General features: G+C 36.0%; 1 protein-coding gene across 1 annotated transcript in view; it reads left to right on the top strand.

Annotated features, from left to right (window-relative positions):
• LOC121672858 (fibroblast growth factor 14-like) overlaps positions 1–23,142 on the top strand; it is a 42,398-nt gene extending 19,256 nt beyond the window's left edge. Inside the window, exons 2-3 of the mRNA XM_042045764.1 lie at positions 13,061–13,171; positions 21,331–23,142. Coding sequence (XP_041901698.1) covers positions 13,061–13,171; positions 21,331–21,461 — 242 coding nt within the window. The 3' untranslated portion in view covers positions 21,462–23,142. The remainder of the gene's footprint in view (positions 1–13,060; positions 13,172–21,330) is intronic.
• Positions 23,143–23,823: the final 681 nt, after the last annotated feature.

Here is a 23,823-nt window from a genome sequence, read left to right as displayed (position 1 = left end):
GAATCTGAAGAGTTATGTTGGAGACTTCTGCTGTGATTGAGTTGAGAAACAGAGAACTATATCAAAGGTCCCTGAGTAACAAGCAAGACTTCTGCTACAAAGCTTCATTGAAAGCTTCATTGAAAAGGAAGTAGATTAATTTCAGGTAGCTTTCTAAATTAGTAATGGCCTGTTTGTTTGTTTTTCCTGACTGCGCATGGGAGCTGAAGAAGCTTGAATTTATGTCCTGATAAAAAGTAGATGTGTTAGGTGTTTCAGCTATGCTATGTTGCTCTTGAAGTGTATGTAAATCTGCACATGCGTTAGGATACTAAGGCACACGGTATTTCACCTGCAGTATTACAGGTGAAGCACCAGCCACACCTCTGCTTATGGTACAGAGGAGCAATCCTTGGACTGTTCATTGGAGAGCCTGAGTAAGAGAATGTGAGGTTTAGAAAATGAAAGCAGGACAGGCAGCTCAGGCCCTGCATTGGGAAGCTAAAGAAATCTCAAACATTCAGTTGAGGGCTGTCTTTAGAACGTTATTACAAAGTAAAATTTGCAGCACTTGTTGCAACTGCTCATTGCTCTGGGCTGATAGCAGAGCTGTCATTGCAGCATCACCAGGCACAGGCAGAAGTTGCTGTGGAAGTCCCAGGGACAGATTTCCTACTTTTCAATTTCTGTAATCTTTCATCTTCTAATAACATTTAAGTTGTCAGTAGAATAAATGTGCAGGAAATATAAGAGATTTAAAGCGGGTTTGATATTAATACTCAGAAAATGTTGTAATTTCTGCTCTAGAAGCATACCTGTTGGGTCTCCTGAATGCTGGATCACATGGTTAACACCTCAGTCTTGCCTGGCTCTCACAAGTGATTGCTGCAGTAGAAACACATGGATCTGGAGAATGAAATTGCTTTTGATTTCTGTTTAAAACATGCTAGTTGAATTTGTGTATTCTTTAAAGTGGTTTTCAGGACAAGCTTCAAATTGAAGGGTGGAGTGGAAGTCCTGGTGTGAGAAAAATCAGTAGCTGATAGTTGAGGATGCTAAGCAAGCTAGTTTAAATTTAGTTGTGCCCATATGGTTGAATTTTTGTAGTATAGGTAGGTCTCCTAACACAACATAAGAGTGAATGAGCTGCTGTCTGGAGCTGGCCATAATTCTGGCCCAACCAGATCAATCTGACAGGACTGGAGCTGAGTCTTGGGGTGGGGGTGAAAAGACTTGTCCAAAGTGTGGAGAGCATTAGTGCATCCAGAGTGTGAACAGGTCTGAAGAGCACATGATATATGTTTTGGGTGGATAAGTAAGCTCTCTTGGGTGTAGTTAATTCAGTGCGTTTTTGGCCTGTCCTTCAGAATGAGCTACCTCTTTCTCACTACTCCATCTTGAAAGAGTTAAAAATCACTAGCTCCGGGGAAGATGTCCATACGTGGTTAGAGGAATGTCACCTCTTACTTTATTGGGAGACACCAAGGAAGGAGGTCTGGAATTTGCCTCGTTTAGTATCTTCACACATAATTGGACATCTGTAAGAAATTAAGAGATGATGCCAGACTTGACAAGGAATGATGATGCTGTTAACTCTTTTAGCCAAGCAGACAGTGAAAGCAGGAGCCATAGTTATGTAAGTGTTGTGGCTCAGCAGCCTTGAGGAATATGTTTTGGTTCGGGGTTTTTTGTCAGTTTTGTATTACACATCTTGAGAGAAAATACACATTTGAAACTGCCATGGTTCTTCAGTCTGACTCACTACTTTGCAAAACGCAGCTGGATGGCTGATGAAGTTGCCGATGGGTTTGGCTCTTTGTGCTTATATACCTCTATGACACGACCAGAAATTATAGACTGCACTGAATTTCCTGGTAGCTACAAGGTGAAGTTTGTATCTTCTGTTAAGTTCACAGCCTGAAGAGAATCTGTTTCTGTAAATTTGTAAAGAATGATATATGTGACTGAAGGCAAATTTGTTTTATTTGTATAAGCTTACAAATCTATTTTGTTATTAAAGTTAAGATGTGATTAGGCAGCAGGGTAGAGTGTTATCTTCTTATGTCCTCTTGAATAGTCAGCATTGTTGGATGTGCACAGCTGGAAAACAATACCTGAACAAGAATAAAGCTGGGAAACAAGAAAGGAATGAGAGTACAGTAGGTAGGGAGTGAAAGACAGCATGTGAGAAATTGTGGAAGGAAGGCCTGTAATCTGAACATGTTAAGAAAGTACATATGGCAGATGCATAGCCATGATGAGAAAGCTGCACTGGAGGGAAAGCAGGTTGAAAAAAAACAGATCATGCAATCACTGTAAAATTGCACTAGATAGGATGGGAGATTCCTTATCAAGCTCTTATTTTTTATTTCATTTTCAGTTTATATATTTTAAAGCTATATGTTCTGGTCTGTGTTTTAATAAAATTTAGATTCAGAGATTGAAATCTCTATCGGTGTTTTTGAGGTATTTTTGGGCAGGTCATCATCAAAACATGAACCAACTTTGAGCCAAACAGGAACAAGCTCCTCCAAAACCTAGCAGATATTTTCAATCTTGAGATACTTTATACAATACTTTCATTTTCTGTAGGTGACAGTGAGTGGCTGAGTAGTCTCTTCTGAACCTCCATTATATCATAAAAAGATTCAGAACTGGAAGATTTACTCCTTATTAGTGAATAATCAAGTTGATCTGAAGTGATTCTGCACATTTCCTCATAGATGCTATGATTATTGTTCTGAATATTTTCTGGTTAGTAGCTAAATATCAGGACTAAATAGTGTTTCCAAAACATTCACAGTAATCTAAATGGTTTTGTTTGGGGATTTTTTTATCTGTTATTTTTCCTCTAGGAGCATTAGCTAGAATAAATGGAATTTGCCAGTTTTAGCCGTGCCTTTTTTTCTTGCTAGAGTCAGTCTTGAAAAAAGACTGAGAAGAGAAGGAAGGCTGGTGTGCTGAAGTCCCTCAAAGAGGTTCTAGTTGAGTGACTGCCTGTCACAGTTTGCTGTGATTGTCCTGTATCATTAGTGTCAAATTCTACTGATTTCCTTAAAGCCCAGATCCTGGGGTCATGTAACTTCACAATAATTTGTTTTCTTTCTGTGTATCCCAAGTTTTCTTGGATAGAGAGATGGGGAGAAGACAAAAAAGCCTTGAAGGTGTGGCCCAAAACCTCAAACTCAAAAAATAGGCAGAGAGTAGCTTCAGTAAAGAGGTATGGTTTTGTCATACCGATGATAGAAGAACTTACTCTCTTATTCAGAATTCTAAAATGTTCAGACTGTGTTCTTCAAGTGCAGGGGATTATTTTCTTGTCTCTGAAAATCAGTTTTCCGAGGTTCTACTCTTAGGATTTCTGAATTGTGTTTAATACCAGAGATTATAAAGCCTTGCAATCTGCAGGCTGAATGGACTTTTCTCTTTCTCACAGGGAGAATTTGGGAAAAAATTAGCTCAGGAAACCAAAGCAGCCAGGCATTGCTTCTCTTTCTGTCTCTCCATCTCACTGCATTCTCACAAATAAAATGTACAAGTGCTTGTGTATATGGTAGAATAAAATATAGGAAAAAGTCTGTTATTTCTTCCCTGGTTAAAGAGCATTCCCAGGTAACACTTAGTTACACATTAACTTCATATTTAGTTTGTCTTGCTATTTTCTGGTTCAAAGAGTTCTTAATAATCCATTTCCAGTAACTCATGTCCTTTCTTCGGTATATAATTTTTTAAAAAAATAAATAAATGAAAAAAACAGAAGACCCTCAATTATACTTCTTTTTAGTAGTACTGCCTCATTTTCACCTCTGTTGCTTTTAGTAGTTTTGGAGGTTATAAGTGAAAACAGCAACCCTTTGTGAAAGAGGAATGTAATGCCGTATAAAATGTTAAAAAATTGTTAATGACACTGTATGTGTAATGATATTAAAAATTCTTTTGTAGCTCTTCTATAAGATTTAATGCCAGTGCATTCATGCTTTCCTAGACAAATAAATATTTTTCTAAGTAAATAAGGCATTGTATTCATACTAACAGCACAAACAGTCTGCTTGTCTGATGGAACCTCTGTAATCTTGCTTATACAGAAACAATAATGTTCTTAACTAATAACTAATATGGAAATATATTTATTTCCTTTTCACAATGGGATTATCCATTTCTCAATCAATTTTCCTTTGGATTCCTGCATCTCCAGTAATATTGCTTGTTCATGAAGAGGACTGAAATGCAATTTGCACTTAACAGATCTCACTTTGCTGCGATTTCTTTGTAAACAAATTTTGTCTTTGTAAACAAATCTGTTCAAACTGTTGGTGAATGAAATGGTTTGACAATGAGGATATATGTTAAAGCATGAGGATTAAATACTAATATATAAAAATACATGATGTTCTACTAAGTAAAATCCTTTTTACTTTTTTAAAGGTTATAAGGCAGCTTATTGATCCAAATTTTTCACAGTAAATGTTTTCCTGTCCAATATAAAAAAGAAATCCCTTTGTTTTGTAAATTATTGAACACTAAATTGAAATGTAATTGTTTTATCAACATCTTAATTTCCTTTTGAATGAGTTTTTTAATCTGAAACAGGTTTATTTATCTTTGGTTACTACTTAATGCTTTTATTTTGTTATTAATCAGGAGTTTACATTTGTGCACTAATTTGTTAGTACTGATGAAAAAGGATAATTCCTGTTTCTTTTGGCTTTCTGATTTATATATTTAAACCTGCACAAATCTCAACTCAGTCTACTCAGCTCAACAAACTGTCATGTGGAAATGACAACCTGTGATTTTTGTAACTTTATAAAATGTAGTAATGTATCTGTGGTGGCAGTAAAAAAAAGAGACTGCTACAATAGGAGATATTTGAAATCTGCTCCACCTGAAACCAGGAAAACTTTTAAGTTGTTCAGCTATCAAAGAAAATTTAATTTTGCTCTGCAATGTGTCTCTGACACATCTTATGAGAAAAAATCTTACGGGGAGTGGCTGAGGGAGCAGAGGTTGTTTAGACTGGAGAAAAGGAGCCTCAGGGGTGACGACATCACCCTCTACAACTGCTTGAAAGGAGACTGTATCCAGGTGGGGGTTGGCCTCTTCTCCCACGTAAAAAGTGGCAGGACAATAGGAAATGGCCTCAAGTTGTGCCAGGGAAGGTTTAGGTTGGATATTAGAAAAAAATTCTTCACTGGAAGGATGAAAGCATTGAAATAGACTGCCCCAGGAAGTGGTGGAGTCACCATCCCTGGAGGTGTCTAAAAGACACGTAGATGAGGCACTAAGGAACATGGTGGTGGACTTGGCAGTGCTGGGTTAACGGTTGGCCTTAGCAGCTTAAAGGTCTTTCCAAACTACATGATTCTATGATTCTATGTCTTGCAATTCCTAATGATTCTATATTTTGCAATTTCTAATTACCACTTCCTAACTAGGACAAATCTCCTTTGTCACAGTACATTGGCAGTGCAATTTCTGTTTTTCTCCAATTTTTAGACTAGTCAGTAAACTAAAATTTCTTTAATATAATATGAATGGCTTATTACAGTATTTTGAGCCACTGGCAAGAAAATAAAAGTAAATATGATCCTCTATGCTCTTGACAAACATATTTCAGAAGTGATGGTTTTGCATATCTGAAAGCAGAGGGAATACACTTCATTATGTGGACTTTTATGTATTCTGGCAAGAATTAAATAAAGTTAATTACAAGTTAAAGACCTCAGCCACTTGATATTACAGAAGCCTCCTGAATACAAAAATAGAAAATGGAATGCGGTGTAGAATTCAATACTTGGCATTCGAATTATCCTGTTAATTCTCTCTCCATTAACCATTACTCTGATGGCTTTGAATTCTTGTAAAATAGATTGTTTAGGCACTTTAAAATTTAGTTCTAAGTCAGTTGGTGAAAGAAATAGAAGCTGACTTCAGATATTTAATTACTTAATGATGCGGCATGCAAGGAGATAAGTAGTAAAGGTAGTAAATACAAATGCAATGTTCAAACATTGACTTCTAAAAATAGAAATTATTTAGGAAGGGGAGTATCAAATTAATTCTTTTGTAAGTTAGGTGTTATGTGAAATATATTCAGTTACATTTGTAAAGGTCATCTATGACCATCCTATTGTGCTTTCAATGTTCAGTGACATCTTCAGAGAAATCTCATTCTTAAATCCCATTTATTTACTGATTCCAAGGGCAGTGCATTAGTCAAATTTTATACATAGCTTAAGTGGTAATAGAAGCTGCTATGTTGTGCTTTGGTATTTTTTGAGTGTGAGAAAAATTATATTTGGCGTTTGACAAAAGCTTTTTATAGAAAGGTAACAGAGATTATTGCTAATTGAAGGTACAGAAATTACTTAATTCTGGGATCTATTGCTTGATGCTTTTTTTTCCCAAGAGGAACATTAAACAATATTTTGTATAATGTTAATGTTTTGCTGTTAGAATTCAGAATCAAGAATATGCTAGGTAGAACTATGATGGTCAGGTATAGGAAGGGTTTCAATACAAAATACTAGAATGTTATTTTATCTAAGTTCCTAACGTTCAGTAAGACATATTGGGTATTTTTTAGGCTTATGTAAAATGAAAAGAACAAATAAAAACTGTAATAGCAAGATTTCTCTAGCATGGAATTTAGACAGTAGAATTTTTAGGATTTCAAAGTAAATTGAGAAGGTGAATATAGTTGCAAAGATGGGGCTTTTTCATCAGTGGAAGTTGATGCTTTTTAGTTAAATATATTAAACTGTGACTGATGCTATCTAAGTAAGCTTGGAAGTAGAGACCAGCTTTTTCTCCATATTCCTGTGTATAACTTAAGCTTAGATATCATTTAGATATTAAGAAAGTGGAGATCATTGAATTTTAGTGTAGTAGGAGAAACATGGGTCAAAAGTGGAAGGCAGTGTTCAGGCAGGAATTTCCCAACAAATCCATGTGTTGCAAGATCAGAACAATTAGAATTATACAATGTAGTCCAGTAGGAAGATAAATGGAAATTATTAAATGAATTTACTAAAATTAAACTACTATGGCCATGTAAATTGTGATTTTGGAACAAAGTGATTTCTGAACAACCTAAACTTCTTCCTTTCCAGCAAATACACTCCAAAAATAATATGTCTGGTAAAGGAGGCTGTTAATTATTATGCTGTAGACAAGTCTATTAAATCCAATCACCTTGTAAATCTGAACAGATATAGATTATCCCAGCTAGAAGCCAAGTTCCTGTAATTCTGTGGATGATCAAATTTGTTCAAGTAAAACCATATAGCAAGAAACAAGTCTTATGTAGTTTGAAATGCACTGTGAGACCCAGAGCCAAAATGTCAGTGCCCACAAATGGAAGGGAGCGCATTTTGCAGTTAACATAAAAACATTTTCAACACAAAGGCAAGGATACCAGCACAAAGGGGGCTTTCAAGAAAAGCAACCATTTTGCAGAACTCCAACCTGCTTTCATAGTTTACTGGGAAATTTCATAAACGCTGTGGAAGTGCCAATGACAATGACAGAGCAGGAACGTAGGAGGACTTTCTGTCTTTTAACCGCGCTCTCAAAGTGAGGTTCTGCAGGAGATGAGCTTGTGATGTGAGACATAAATGGACAAAAAGTAGAGTTAAAAATAAACACCAAAGTTGAGTGCCCTGTAATCATCATGAGAACGGAAAAATAAGTGAGCAAAGAGAAAGCCACCTCGTTTCAGAACAAGTACTATTATTACTTATGGGAACAGGGAATAATGGAAGCTATTGCTTTTCTGAGTTCACATTATGTGCTTTTCTCTTCTGCCCTGAATAGAGCAAAACTTTCTTTCAAAAATATTTTTCTTTCAAGTTTTTAATTAAATTTTAGTTTTCTGATGCACATTGTGAGATACTGAAAAAATTATTAAAATGAGAGAGCACTAAAATAAAATAATAACATATAAAATAAATGTCCATATTTTATCATTTCCTATTAACAATGAGAGAAAGTAAAAACACGATCAGAAACTTGGAAACATTGAGACACCAGGTGATAGGACAGTCTAATAAAGGAGTTAAGGAGTGTATAAAGCTTTTGAATGTAAGAGCTGTATCACTGGAACAGCTGAAGGCTTTAATAATGAAGGATGGTTTCAGATGCCTATTTAGGATTTTATCACCTTTAAATGAAGTACAAAGTTCTGTATTTTGAATTCCCCATTGGCAATGTACTTGCTTCAGGAAGCTTGCCTTTATGATTGTGTAACACACATTTCAGAAGACCCTGCACTTTATGTGCTGGAATGATGATGCAAGGCTTGCCAAAAACAAGGCAAAATGTAATGTTATAATCTATAACAACTGTACCTGTTTGAGTACTGTTGCAATTGAACATAAGCAATGTGCTTGAGAAGAAGATGACTTTTGGAAACTGGGAAAAGCATTACAGCAGGAATTGAAATACCTGAAATGATAATCCAAAAAAGAAAATGTAATTTTTACATGGCATTTTTTCCCTGCTTCCAGAGTTGAATTGCTTAGTGGAAAGTTTCTGAAATACTAAGCACTACAGAGACAAGTTTGAAGTTTTAAAAGTTATCCAGACATTGAAGCAACAATAAGTTTCTGTGCAGAAGTCAGTGAGGGGTTGAAGATGTCCTGAACTCTGGTATAGTGGATGGGGTCTAAGGTGCCTGCAGGGGGGTAGTTAATTATTTACAAACTAGAGATGCTTCAGCAAGAATTCCAGTCCAGCACACCCTACACACACACTACTGTTAGAGTACTCTTGTGCGAGAAGTCAGGAAGCCCTTTTGCACTTCCCAGGGCTTACAAACTAATGAGAAGATGTGTCTGGAGGGAATGAAACACTCTGGACTTTGGGTGGGTATTTTACTTTCCAGCTTCCAAAGAAATCTGCTGGTTGCAGGATTTTGGGGGGTTTACTTTGTTTTTAAAATCTGAATACATATGTTGGGGGTTTTTTATATTTCAATAAAGCTTAATAGATGAGGGAGAAGATTCCTAACAAAAGCTGACCATAACATCAGCGAGCAAGATATGACAGCCAAGTCATGGTAACTATCAGCGTACCATAAATCTTAAAGAAAAAGGTGCTCTATTTTTTTCCTGGACCAATGTGAGTGGTACTTTTAGCACTGAAATATCCAAAAGTGAGAACTGCAGGATGGAATTGTGAAGAATAAAGGACAAGTAAAACATGAAGGACCTGGGTTACCAGTTGTTATCATGAGTTTGATGCTCTGCTATCTGAGCAGAATGTACTTCTAAATACTGGCTTTTACTTGGCCCACTGAGCAACTCATTTTGTGAGAGACTGGTAGATGACTGGATACTGCAGTTTATTCTCCATAAGAATGTGAGTTGATGTGAGACTCCCCCCCCCCATTAAGCATTTGCTTGTCAGCAGGCTTTTATTTAGGATCTTTGCACAGAGGAGGGAGGAAATAAATAATGACAGTAAAAAAAGCCTTCCTCTGGTAAAAACGAAAAATTAAAACTCCAGTGGATGCTAAGGGACTAATTTTTTAAATATACAATAGGCATATTCGCCACTGTTCTTTTAGCATTTTAAGTTCGTCTATGTCTTAACACTCATATTTAAGGATTTTTTTTTTCCCTTGTTTATTTTAAATCTGTAGTTTCTAAATCTGTTCTGGCAGTGTGTTGGAGTGGGAAAGTACATGCTAAAGCCATTCTCTCTGTGAACAGAAAATATTCACAATTCAAAACATAAAGTGTCATAATTTTTCTAGAGCAAGAGTTGCACTCAGCCTGTCGTGAGTTAATGCCAAAGCCATTTTTGTAGCCACTATTTGAGAGAGAAGACATCTTAATTAAACTCTGCCTTTGTTGAGGACATCAGAAAAGCTACTGACAGAGTGTTCATGCTAACTGCAATCATCTATCCTGCCATCACCACTGACAAGGAAAAAAAAGCAAGAAAAGTGGGCTGCAAGTGGCTGCTGTCACACAGATTGCTGTGAAAGAGAGTCTTGAAGAGCTGTTGCTTTGTCCATTCAGTATAGCTTTGAATTTTAAGAGACAACCTTTAATAACAACAAGTCAGAATAATTTTTCCCAATGTAGGACATTGCTGAAATGTCATGCTGAACTGTTCAACCTCAGAAGTCAAGGTGCAAAATAAGATTGCTTAAAAATCATTAGGAGATGTTGAACTGTCTCTTAATTTTTGATGCATGGTGAAGTTTGCTTTTTTTAGTTTCATTTCCCCTGAAATCAAGGTGTTTAAAATTAAATAGAAATTACATTGTTCACAAAATAACCTCACTGCAGCAGCTGGGATTTTAAGAGAACTAGTAGCAAAACTTCTATAATAAAATCATGGGAGCTGGGAGCTCTTAGGTGAGGTTGTATGCTCTCATCCTGTTTGTTTGTGGTTTATTTTTTTACTGTATTTTTTTGCCATTATCTTTCTTTCACATATGGGAAGATAAAAGCGAGTGTGGGGGCTAAAGGGTAAGAATAAATGCTGGTCTGTCTGTCTGTCTGCATCACTGTGGTGAGAATTAAAAAGGTAACACACCCAGAACACTTGTGGACAGGCAGCACCAATCTTCTGCTGTTGTTTCTGGGCATCGCTGCTCACTACTGCTGTCCAGCAGACAGCAAAAAGAAAAAAGAATTAAAAAGTGTGGTCAACAAGCATTTGAGAAACTCATTTCTAAATCACCTGAAGCTAAGACTGTTCCTGTAATATTATTAAGAGACAAAGGGTAGATAAAATGATACAGAAATACAGGGACTAGCAGATTTCTCTTCTCTGCTTGCTGCTCAGGTGTCTCAAAAAGGGCCTGAAAAAGTAATTTATCTTTCTGCAAGGGGAAGAGATAAACTTCTTGCCTGACAGGATTGTCTGCTTCATCATGGAGATATTTACCTTGAAGCTGTATGGAGCAGTCTTATTATGACTTGCATCAAGATTGATGTGTCATTTCACTTTCATTCAAATATCATTTTGGATAAGTGGTAAAGCAGGGTTAAATAATGCTTTTGATGAAAACAGACAAATGATCATTAGAAAGTAGATTTAATTTGTCAATTTAGAAAAATGAATAGAATGAGTATAAAGAACAACTTTGAAAGTGACTTCTAAGTTTGACGTTTTTCCCTTGAAGCAGTAGATGTAAACAGCTGGTGACAGTGAGTTGACTGTACTTTGCCTTCCTATGAAACTTTGCACTAGAAAGGGTCGATAAAAAATCACTTATTCATGATTCCTTGGGAACAGAAAGTGTTTTTCAAAATGCTGATGTTTTTCCTGTAAATAATTTTTAAAGATCTAGTTTTAATAATATTTTTACTATACTTTTATTTAGTCTTTAAAGATGCCTTTTTAATAAGTGTTAACCAAGCATGTCAGTTTGAAAGTACACATTGAAAGCCTACTTTGACAGGAATAGTGCCTATGTAAGAGGAACTCACTTTTCATTTTTAAGTTATGAAAATACTTTTGAATTACCTGATGAAGTTGATGGAGACAGTACATTCAAATGAATTACAGTTCAGCATGTTTAAAAATTTTAAAAATATTTGTTTCTGAGTATTCATATATAAAGACAAACTTATGCAAATGTAAAAATTACCAGAAAGCAAAATTTGCAGTTAAAATAAATTTTAAAAAATTAAGTTGTAATATGCTTATATGTTGATCTTCAGTTGTTAAATTATTTATTTCCATGCCTCAGAAGTCTTATGGTGTTACTGTTTATAGTAACAGTTTTTAGTATATTTACAGTTTAATCTTCTATTTTTAATTTAGATGGGCTTATTGTTTAATATGACTTCGTAATTTGGATATTCAATAAAAACATTTGCAGGATAATTTCATAGGACTGAATCTCTATAGAAATTTCAGTACATACCACTTAGAGGCAGTTTTGTTTATTACTGTTTATTTTCACATCCCCTTAGGATACTCTAAGTAACTCAGCATGATTAATTGTGAGAGCAATTATACACAAATTTTGTATTCTGGCCACAGGGTTGCATGAAAATACTTTCTGTCTTCCTTCAAAGTTCACGTTTATTTTATTACATATCTGTATCAAAGTATTTATGAATTTAATGCATTACAGCAGGGCTAAGCATGATATGATATAGATGCTTTTAATGCCAACCTTCTCACAAATTTATGTACTGGCGGCCTGGAACTGGGCCTAATAGTTAATGTTTGACGATATTAATACTGATATCACACAGAGGTAGTTCTGTTGATTTTTTTGAAGATGTGATGTCTTCTTTCTCTGAATCACTTTTACAACAGCTCAGTTTGTGATTTGGTAAGGCAACATCTATGCTGTGAATCAAAAACTTTGTGACTCGGCACTCCCTGCCCAATTCTTGGCAATTTTCATGAATGCAGCGTATTTAATGGAGTACCTTCATTGTTCAGCTACCTGGATTTCCTGTAGCTTTAGCTTACTGAGAAGTTTTTCAGCTTTTTCCTTCTATTGAACATGGGTTATGTCTTGCCCTGATTGTGGGTGTTATTCCCTGGGGGTGGGAGAGGGCAGGTGACTTGAATCTGCTTCTAGTTTGGTTAAAATATTTTGGGAACTTCAGATGGTACTGTTGTAAATTATACCAGATAGGTTTACCACTTTTGATAGGAAAGGAAACAGGTCTTTTCGACCCAGTTTCCCTAAAACTTACGTGCAGTACAATAAGTTGCTAACATATATGAATCAAGTAAGGTTTTTCAAATGTTTTGTTAGTTTCTGTAATGGGCTATACTTGTTGCTGAAGTCTAAAATTTTTTTGCAGGGCTTAATATGGTTTAAGCTTTTGACTGTGGGTATTTGGGGTGTTCTTTTTTTTCTCTTTCACCTGTATTAATGATAATCAAGGATGTTGGAGGCAGAGAACAGGACACAGAACTGAGCTAACAACACTCTGCAGAGAGATTTTTCTCGATCTCCATCAGCACACATCCTATTTTAGTACTTACTTTTAAGACAGCATTGCTGCTTCACCAAACTTCCTCCTACAGTGAGAGAAGTAGGGATAACTCTTGGAAAAAGTTTTGAGGCTAGTGACAAAATATGTTTGTCTTTCAGATCCCCAGCTCAAGGGTATAGTGACCAGGTTATATTGCAGGCAAGGCTACTACTTGCAAATGCACCCCGATGGAAGTCTCGATGGAACCAAGGATGACAGCAGTAATTCTAGTAAGTGACTGCCCCAGGGGAATGTCTTAATCGCACACGCAGATCGCATCGCTCAAATGTGTATGCACAGGCACCATGTTAATGCCTTTGGAGGGGTTCTGAATGTGTTTTGTTCCAAAGAGGAGGGTTCTGTCTGTTTGAACCACCACCAGCTGATGACCACCAGCATGGCTCATGCAGGACATTGGCCTAAATGTTTTGCCTCTGAAGGGGAAGGCATACGTGCTCATGCACCTTAGGAGAGAGATATTTAGGCCAATGAATGTCTTCTGGTAATTTTATGAAAGTGGTAAAATTATAATAAAAGAATTTTTTTAATTAAAGCTCTTTATCTAGCATAAATTTCTTATATTCCAATAAATAACAATGAAATAACAAGAGATGGAAACTAAATTTCCCTGAAAAATCTGAATTTACAAGCAAATAAATGTATGCTAAACTGTCAAAGTCCTTAATAAAACACATGCTAAATTACCTTGCTGAAGGTACTAAAAATTCTGGGGCTAAAAATCCTACAGTCCCTCCACCAGCAAGAATTCCAATGATGTTAAGAGATTTTCTGCCACTGCAGAGACTGCAACAGTGGCAGTTTTTAAAAATATTCCAAACAAAAGAGGTCTTTAAAGGCCGTGTGGGTTGCTGCTTTGGTATGCTTTTCCTATGATACTGCCACATATTTTCATTCAATGAGCATATATATGTTTGATAACTTAGCTGCAAATGGTAATTAAACAAACCTATTCTTACTCTAGAAACATATGATTTGTATTTTGTTTATTTTAATTATCATGACATATTTAAGTAACGTTTCTGTGTCATCTTGAATTTTATTTTAAGCACTTTTAATACACAATATTTATCTTCTTGTTATGCACACATAAATAACCCCTTAGTTTCCTTAAAAATGTTGGAATTAGGCTGCAAAAATTAAGGTATTTGGGGTTTCGGCTTTACATTGGTAAGGTCTTGATTTTAATTGATGCACAGCTGTCATTTATAACACCTTTCATCAGCACATCGCATGATCATCTTTTGTTGTTTGTTTTGGTTTTTTTCTAACTGAGAAAAATTAGATAATATATTTTGTTGTGTATCTCTCTGCTTGTTTTCCAAGTATTTTTGTTTCCCTCCTTTGCCCTCCCCATCCCACCCCCATCCTTAATTCTTTTCTTCCCTCAATGTGTCCATCTGTCATCCCCACTTCTGTACTGAAGTACATACTAAGACCTTAAGCAAGACAAGATTATTATCACTTTTTTTAGAAGCTTTGCCTAGATGAGGTCTCAGAACTGTCTTAGGGTATAAGTGCGTATCTCTCTCCCTCTGCCCATCTCTCTTATTTTCAGCTTCAGCGAGAAGGTGTGTATGACTGCAACAATTTTCTAATGTTTTATTGTTATTTCTGAGAGGTTTTTTAACTCTTAGATCTCTATGGATTTGGAGCCTTTACAAAGCTAGACCGCAGTGCCTTACTTTTCTGTTTTTGGTGTTGTCAGCTTCACAAATTGTCCTCTTTTTTTATTTACTCTTTCTCTCCCCTCTTCTGTGCATTTCTGGTTTTCCATCTCTATGCCTATCTCCCTTGTTCTTGTTTTACCAAAATGCAGAATGAATAATCTATATTATAAATATTCTGAAATATTGAACTTCTCAAAACTCAACCAAATTCCATATAGCAGTATTTTGTATAAATATTGTTAGATAATTTGTTTTTCTCCAAAATTATTTTCTGGCTATAAAGGTGTGGGGTTTTGGTTTTTTTTCCATAAAGTCATTTTTTTCTGTCTTTCAGTGGTGTGATTTTTTTTTTTCTTAACTAGTCCAATTTTCCAATATTTTTTATTAAAGACAGTTTAGAACAGAAGAATGCAAGATTACTGTGTTTGCCAGGAAGGCCTACAGTCTCCATTGGAAATTTTGCTGGTATATATGTATCAACACTATATTAAGAGCCAAAAAGATTTATCTACTTGGTATATTCATTAATGTATGAATATGTGTTTGTTTCTTTTGCGCTGTTAGTTTTTTCCCTTTCCACTCTGTTTCCTTTCATTTCCTGTTTAATTTTTTTTCTATTGCTTTTGTTTATTGCAGCATATGTTGTTTTTCCTTCTCTCACTTTAAAACAATAATTTTCTCATGGATAGAATTTCTAGTATTTTGATATTTTATTTTGTGAGCTTCTTAGCATGATAATTTCTGTCTGAGGCTTACAAGTGAATAAGTTTTGGCAGCTGCCCAAGGGAGAAAATCCTGCTTCTGACTGTGGTGCTTGCAGGCTGCCTATTTAATGTGCTCAGTGGGTGAAGGGATGGACATGTATTAGCTGTCTGTAGGACAGATAGAATATTTACCTGGATAATGAGGATGACTTCAATTTAAAGTGTATTTCATAAAAAAAAAGAAATACAGACTGCCAAAGGGTGTGCATCTCTGCCAGCCTTCCACCTGTCTTCTGCTCTATTCACCGTCCCTGAAGAGAGCCCACTGAGTAACGGGGTGTCAGAGAAGCCAGAGGGAGCGAGGAGTGAGGGAGAGGAAAAAAGATGCAATTTCTTTTTTGTCTTCAGCAAGAAACTGTTTGAAGCTTAGTCATGCTGCTACTTTTTGTGCTGCTGCCATGTATTCTGTGTCAAGCAGTTAGAGGTGTACTTGAAATTAAAACTCCCTCAAGTGCCTATATCATTTTGTTCTCATTTTATATGTATGTCAGTAAACATAAGTTACACACTTTTGGAGTCACAGTGTTATAGAGAGGTAGCTCAAACTAAGACTAAGGTGGTTTTAAAGCTTCTCAGTAGTCCCTTTAATGTGACTCTTTGCTTCCATCTGAAGTCAAAATGAGTTGTACCAGTGGTTTTAGTAAGCTGCTCATTGTCCCAGTTTGAGTAAAGGCTAAAGACTGCAGAGAGAGATGGCAATACTTTTAGTGTTGTTATCACTGTGCGCAAATGCTTGCATGAAAAAGGAAGAAAGATGTGACATGTAATTGCATCCCTGAATGTACTTTCGTCTGCTCATGTTGATGGCCATGATATTAGAATCCAGCCTAAACAGACCAACAGGTTTCAGTTCATTGCTGTAATATCTTTTTATAACTTTTCTGAGTTAATGATGTTTCATGAAACAATGGTAATAAATGCACCTATTGCTTAATGGTGCTGAGTTTCCTTAAATCACTTCACCAAATCAAGGCTGTTAGCCAAACAATCTTGTGTGTACAGTCTGTATTTTTTTTTTTGCCCTGCTCTCAGAGATATCTTGTTTTAGTTTTGGGTTTTTTTTTTATTTTCTCTAATGCCTTACAGTTTCTGGTTTGCTTTTGTGTCTTGCTTGCAGCAAAGGGCAGGAGCGACTGTAGTTAAAGCTGTAGCTGTGGTTACTGAGGTCCTACTCAGTGTAGCTGTCATTATCTCACACTGATTTTCCTGGATTTTACAGGTGCAAATGCAACTTGCTTCACTGGCCTCATCATTATTACTTAGGAAACACAAGCTACTACACAGAACTCAAAAAGAAATAGAAACTATTTTCATGTGTGCTTGTAGTAACAAGCATTACATTCTCCTCCTGTCCTCCCCACCTACACCAGCTCATTTTTAGGCTTTGGTCTATCTTCAAAGTTTTGTCTCATGAATGAAGGGTAGGTTTAGTAGGAAGACTAATTGATTTGAGAAACAGAAAATTCCAACTCTAATTTCTGAGATTGAAACCCTGAATCTTGCAGCTCTATCACTTGTTTTAATTCACCTAGAGTGTATCTCAGGCAACAATCACTGAAAAAATGCAACATAGATTATACTTTCCTTCATAGGAACCGTCAAATGTTGCAATTTGTGCCCCTTATGAAATTTCAGTCGTGTTTATACCATGTTTATAATATTCTCTAATTGAAAGAGCATTACTCATTGGTAGTCTTATTTCATAAACTGATAAATAAGAAAGTGAACCTTATCCAAGAAACTTTGATTTGGCTGTACTGTGCACATCTTTTATGATGCTGCAACATGCTTTACCTCCTTTATGGTGCTTCGTACCTGGTATTGTTGCTCTTCAAGAAATCCTGCAACCATTTAACATTTCTTTATTTTCATCTTTTAATGAATGCATGCTTCTAATGGTCCATTTATATCTTCCAAATTGAATGTGGAAGTATTAACTTTTTAATGTCTTTATAAAATACCTACCACTATCATATTTTGGTTTGAAGATACTCATAAAATAATCTTTACAGCACCCTTGAAAGGTAAAGGAGATAATTAGATAGAAATAAAGCACATAAAGATTAGGAAAAAAACACCTGCAGTGCTGTTAAATTTGGATTAATGAATGTTAATTTTGCATTACTGCACTGAAATATCTGCCACCTGATACTTGCACTGGTTTTTACTCAAGTTTGTCTTCAAAGAATTATACAGGCATTTAATCATCTATTTACACCACCTCTGGGAGTTAGATAAGCCTGTTTCTCCCACTGGCATAATCTTAGTCTGATAGGGTCAATGTTCAGTCATGCTCAAAAAAAGTTTTAATTATGTCTTCTGTAACATCAGGCAGGTGGAATGGGTTTGCTCCATAAGAAATGCATGGACAAACCTCTCAACAGCAACCTCCTTGCAGTCATTGCCAATCTAAAAGATGTTTTGGTGGAGTTGTCATTTTTGTCTGTGGGCCTGCAGATGAAAATAAATTAAAGAAATGGTTACTTTGATCTGATTGGACATTTGGTGCTGTGGAAAGTTTTGTTAACTGTCACGAGGGCAGTGTGCATGCAGAAGAGGCTGCAAGTTTGTAACTCTTAAGCCATCGGTTTATAGCAAGATCTTGAGAAAAACAGGGAGCTGTAATAGCAATTTTCTTGTAGCTACAAGTCAGCTGTACCTCAATAGACTTTCACGAGCACATGGAAATATCTGAATTCAGGCATTTCAGATTTCAAGTTAATGGACTGTGTTGGTATAACACAAGAGAAGGAAAAAGTTATGTGGCGGTTTTGTGTTTTGCTCAAGAAAGGAGTGACTGCTTATAAAAAAAAAGTGGACTCAAACTTTTGGTAAAACTTTTTGAGGATTAGAATCCAACTCAGATCGGAAGTTCCTGCAAGTCTCCTCCATGAAACCTAAACCAATAATCCTTTTTCATGCAAGTTGTTCCTGCTAACTGTCCCCACTCTCATTTTCTGATATTGTTGCGGTGGGAGTAGGCTTGCAGGCTTAGGAAAAGGAGGAGAACCCAAATGCTTTATGGCTGTGGTTTAGATAGAATACAATGCAAAGCTAAGGGAGTGCGCACAGCACTGAAGAGGAGAAGGGGTTTTACTTGGACCATTTTTGCCAATCAGTTCCCTTGGTTTCCCTGATGTTCCCACATCTTTCTTACATTTGGAATTGCCAGGCTTTCTACTTAAGCATGCAGCATGGGCACACTGAGCACCAGGCACAGCTATATTTCCTGGGCTGTTGGACGGTTCCCCTTCTCTCGACTCATCTGTGGACTCATTGAACTGGCTTTAGGCACATAAAGATGTTCAGGGACCTCACTCCCCACACCCCAGGTTTTGGTTTTGGATCATTTCCTTAAAGATAGAAGGGAGCAGGGGACATGGCTCTTTTTAACAACGCCCTCAGGTAAGAATATAGGTTTGGCTGTGCAGAACTGGAATGCCAGCAGACTCTGGAAGGCTTTCTGCTTTTCTCAGAGCAGGTTTTTACTAGAATGAGGGATAGCACAGGTGAATCCTAAGAATGTTTGAAATGTGTAATTGAACAATAAAATCTTGCTCAGTGAAGGGTACTGTGCAGTCAGGTTCTGGAGGAAATTGATTTTCTTTTGTCCAGCTTCAAAGTACATTAAAACCACATGCTGTGCCTTACTGGTGCATGTTTTGCTGACCTCAGTATGAAACACATTGCTGAATATTTGTCAATCAATAGCTGAATGTAGGCTGGCCTCCCTAGTTTTACTCAAGTCTGAAAGATTTTGTGAAACTTATTGAATATTCTGTGTGTGCAGAATTGCAGCAATTCGCACTCTAAAATTTTAAGGGTTTAGACTAATTACAGGAGCTCTGAAAATCTCCAATTAAAATTTGGTGGCAGTAAAAGATATATTACATGCCCTCCACAGTGCTTTCTAAATTCACCAGCAACTATAAGCCACTTCAGTAGCTTTATAGGCTGCATTAAACACTGATGTGTTACAGGCCTGTAATTCTTGTTCAGTGGTGGTTGGATTTTTTTCTTTTTTTTTCTAGCTTTGGTGCTTTATTTTTATTTGTAATACAGAAAATAATATCTAGCATCCAGAAGTTTTGACTGAACCACTGTGACTTGGAGTTATTTTTCATTAGCTGACCTAGTTCTCATGGCTGACTTGTCTTTTGTGTTCACTTCTTTTCTTTATACAAGTATTGTTTGCTTTTCCTTCCTGGTGTCCCCTCAATTGTTTCTTCACTCCTTTAGCATGGTGTTCCTGTGCAGGTTTCCTCCTGAAATTTCTTTTCTTCTAGGAAAAAACCCAAGCTCAATTCTCCCCCTCCACAACCCACAGCAGTGATTTTGCTGGTTTTGACATTGTTTCGAGGGTAATGACTTTATAAATAATTTTTAGCTCCCAAATTTTGTTGAACTAAAAGCCCTCAAGCCGTGCAGTGTTTAGCCTATATACTCTTAGGATATCTTTTCTGTGAGTGCCATATTTCACTGTTTTACATCTATTAGAGAAGGAACCTTGTCTGTACCAAATATTTTTTAGTAAACAGCACTGTAATATCCTAGCGTAATGGAGAATTTTGGAAATGACAGAAATTAAAATGCTGTTTATTTGTGCTAATTCTTATAATCTCTTTTATTTTCTTTGTAAACCTGCCAAATTGTTTTCAGTTCTTCTAGAGCTCTTTTGAATATATTTTTCTTTCTACTGCTCTGGGAAGTACTCTGCTACAATTCCTAGCTTTATGTTGGCTTTGTGTGTTCCTAAAATGATCTAATGTTACACATTCTTTTTCTGCATGACAATGCCGAAGGAAAGGTGTCTCTTTTTTTTTTATAAACTCCTATCTTTCTAATAGTTAACCTATGGTTTTTTCTCAGTTGTAAAGACTTGATCATCTTCATCATAAACAAACTGTGGATTTTTGTCCTTTGACCAAACAGGAATTTTCACACCTTGAGAAATGTGTTTATCCACTGCAATTAAATTATCCTTCTTCTCTTGATTTGGGCTCTAGCTCTGGCATTCTGATTACAGATAGCCTCATACAGGACACTTTTTGGTCACACCTATGGATGTCCTTCTTAAATTTTGAGGAACTCATTGTAGGTGTTACTGTGTTCCTGAGACCTGACTTGATAGAACCATAGTCCCCACTGCATATGTTGTGCTTTTGGTTTTCATCCAAGGACTTGGGTGCCCCTGGCTCATCCACAGTGGAAAAACATTTAGCGTGAGCGCTGTCTCACCGAGGTATTTTGCTCCAAGACTGATGTGTGCTTTGCATCTCATTTTCTAGCATGAGTCAGTAAACTTAGGATAGGTGTGTGCTGGCATAAGTTTTAGAAGAATTGGTTCCTGCCACCTACTTAAACAAGTTGTGTTTTTCTGTGGTGAGGCTGGTAAACTCCCACTCTTCACACTGGTCTTTTTTCAGACAGTAATCAAAGTTGTGGCTGTTTTGATTACTACAGAAGTATATAGTATTTCTAGGGTATTTGTTATTAGGTGGTTTTCTAACTATTTTCTTATTATTATGCCAAGTTCTGTATTCAGTTCAATAACATTTATGCACATTTAGAGTCAGGCACATATTTCAGTGCTTTGATGAACTATGATAAGCCTTTTTCATTACCTGACACCAGTGTCTTACTGCTTCTATCAAATATATCATTCACAAAAGCAAAGAAAAAAGAAAATTGAAATCACAGACCCCTTGACATCAGTCTTTAATGAGGACACCTCTTAACCAAAAACCTTAAAAATGCCCAAGAAAATACAGAGCTACTTGCCAGAATCAGAGAAGCAAGATTTTCTGAGTGAGTCTAATTTTAAAAGCATTAAAAAATTATAGAGGAACTATTTTTTTTTCTTTTTGCTAATTATGTTTATTTGAATATTGTATTAACCGTAGCATATTTATATCTGGTCATGCTTTTCCTTCACAGCTTTATTCAACCTTATACCAGTGGGACTTCGAGTTGTCGCTATCCAGGGTGTAAAGACTGGGTTGTATATAGCCCTAAATGGAGAAGGTTTCCTCTACACATCAGTAAGTATTTTGCTGGACTCTGTTTAAGAGGCACAGCTGAACTTGAAATCTACACAGGAATGAGACGTGTGTCCACTTTTAAGGAATTCGCAATGTCTGTATGTTACACACACCGGGGTTGTGTGCAGCCTTATCTCCAGATGGGATACACTAGAAATTACTGTGTACGACGTATGAAAGTCTGCATGTTAACAATCCTAAAAAAACATACCATAGAGCTCTTTTCCTGGTAGGCTATACTGGTAGAGTGCCATATGCCACAAAGATTAGAATTTTCAATTCAATTCTCCAAAATTTTTAAATAGAGACCTGCAGTTATTTTCTTAGTGGCTTGTTGATCGGAATCCAAAAACTGCTCTAACCATTACTTTTATTGATGAGATTTATGAGTGCAGCTTCCATCTAGAAGGTCATTAACAGTCTTATGGTTTATCACCATAATCTTGTAACTGTATGCTTAGCATTATTGATTTTTTTATATCAAATATAAGGAAAATAAAGAGCTCTGTGAGGGACTATTATCTTTGTGGAATGATCAAAGTTTAAAAAAAAACTTTTGAGTACAAAGAAGGCTGCTGGATAAAGTGACTGGAAAGATCTCAGATTGTTTATGATATTTCAATGATTTAATGCTAATCACTCAGTGCGTTGTTGTGAATATAAAATTCCTCAGTTTTGTGTAAATTTAGTGCCCTAACTTCCTTTAAAAGGCAAAGCTACTTTAATGTGAACAGGCAGTTTTGTCAGGTATTAACAAGGTGGCTTAAAGGATTTTTCATTACTATATTTTTATTGATATCTGTGTTAAATTTATGTACATAGTGCTTTTCCCATTTTTTTATGTCACATGGTTCTTAATTCCCAACTGAGTTACAACACACTTCTTTGTTTTCAATGTCTGTTGAAAGGAAATTAGAAAGATTAAGTTTCTGATGCCCTGAGGGAAAGTATTCTGTTTGTTTCAAACATACAATTGTCTTGGAAAAGCTAATTAGGAAGAAAAAATGGAACTAATCTTGAATGTCAATGTCAAGACAAAGAGAAAATTCCTTCTCAGAAAATGCCTGCTGGAAACTGCTGAAATTCCAGCAGTATGATTTACATTTTTTTTGCATTTATTCAAAATAAAAATTCTATCACAGGAAAACATGCAGTATTTGCTATCAGAAGGAAGAAAACTAGAAGGAAAAACCTCGAGCTATTAGAGAAAATTAATTACTGGCTTTCCAGTTCCATCTCATTGTGTGAGGAGTTCATTTCTGGATCATGGCATGAACAGCATTTTTTAATGTGTTGGCACACTGAAGAATACATTCTTGCCCAGCACTGTTCCTGTAGTAAGTTCTTAGTACTCCAGAAGGAAATACAAATTTCAGAAAATGTGCAGTTTCCTGATGGTTAATTCTGAAGGGGGACCACACATGAACAAATTGTGATAGGCACTGTATTTATGTATTATTCTGGAAATGGTTCAAGTTAAATGAAGTTGAGCAAGGCAAGGAAATGAATGTTTTTATAATGTACTGCTTACTCTTCCTTGTGCAGAAAATGAAAGATGAGTGGCTGGCCCATTAAATGACAAATTTGACATATTAGAAAACACAATGGAAGACATAGTTTTGTTATGTCTACAAAATGATTTTCAACTTAAACCCTTGCCAAATAGAAAAATAATAATATTTAATCAAAAAATTTAAAGATAGTTGTTTCAAAACATCAATGCTGGTTTGATTGTTCATATTAAAGTACCTATACAGGTTTGATTGTTTCATATTAATGTATTGACAACACTGATAATACATTTTTGTCTCAGCAATTGCCTGCTTTCACCTTAAAGACTAATGCATTTGAATATAAAATGACAAAGCATCAGAGAGAAGTCTGTCTTCCCCTGAGGATCAAGATGAAGAATTATATATCATCATTTGTAGAAAAATATTTTTAACCAATCACTTTCTGTTACTGTCTTGGTGGATTTTTTGTCTTTTTGTTTTTCACATCTGTGTATATGTTGCACATAAATGCAATTCTGTCTTGCATGTCACACGTTTTTCCCTTGGCTATTTGGGAGAGGATGGGAGAAGAAAGATTTCTAAGTTTCGTATGCCAACTTCCATCATTGAAAAAGACTGCTGCATAATGGGAATGATCGTTAAAATGTGCACATATTTATATTTATTACCAATTTCTTATAAGGATTTAAAAAATGGAAGCATGCTCTGTAGACTAAGTAGCACTTTTAGTATAAGTTGAAACTGAAGTTCTGTATAGTCCTCCGCAGCACGGCTTGGTGTCCCTTCTTCCTGTCACATTCATATTCACAGTATATGGAACCCATATCTTGTGAGAATAGCCCACATGTTGATGCCTCTCTTCAGAAACTGAAGGC

Source organism: Corvus kubaryi, unplaced genomic scaffold, assembly GCF_017639235.1.
Source record: "Corvus kubaryi isolate FWS band 111438036 unplaced genomic scaffold, C.kubaryi_AGA036_p1.0 65011, whole genome shotgun sequence".
Classification (NCBI taxonomy): Eukaryota; Metazoa; Chordata; class Aves; order Passeriformes; family Corvidae; genus Corvus; species Corvus kubaryi.
This window is presented reverse-complemented; position numbering and strand designations above follow the sequence as displayed.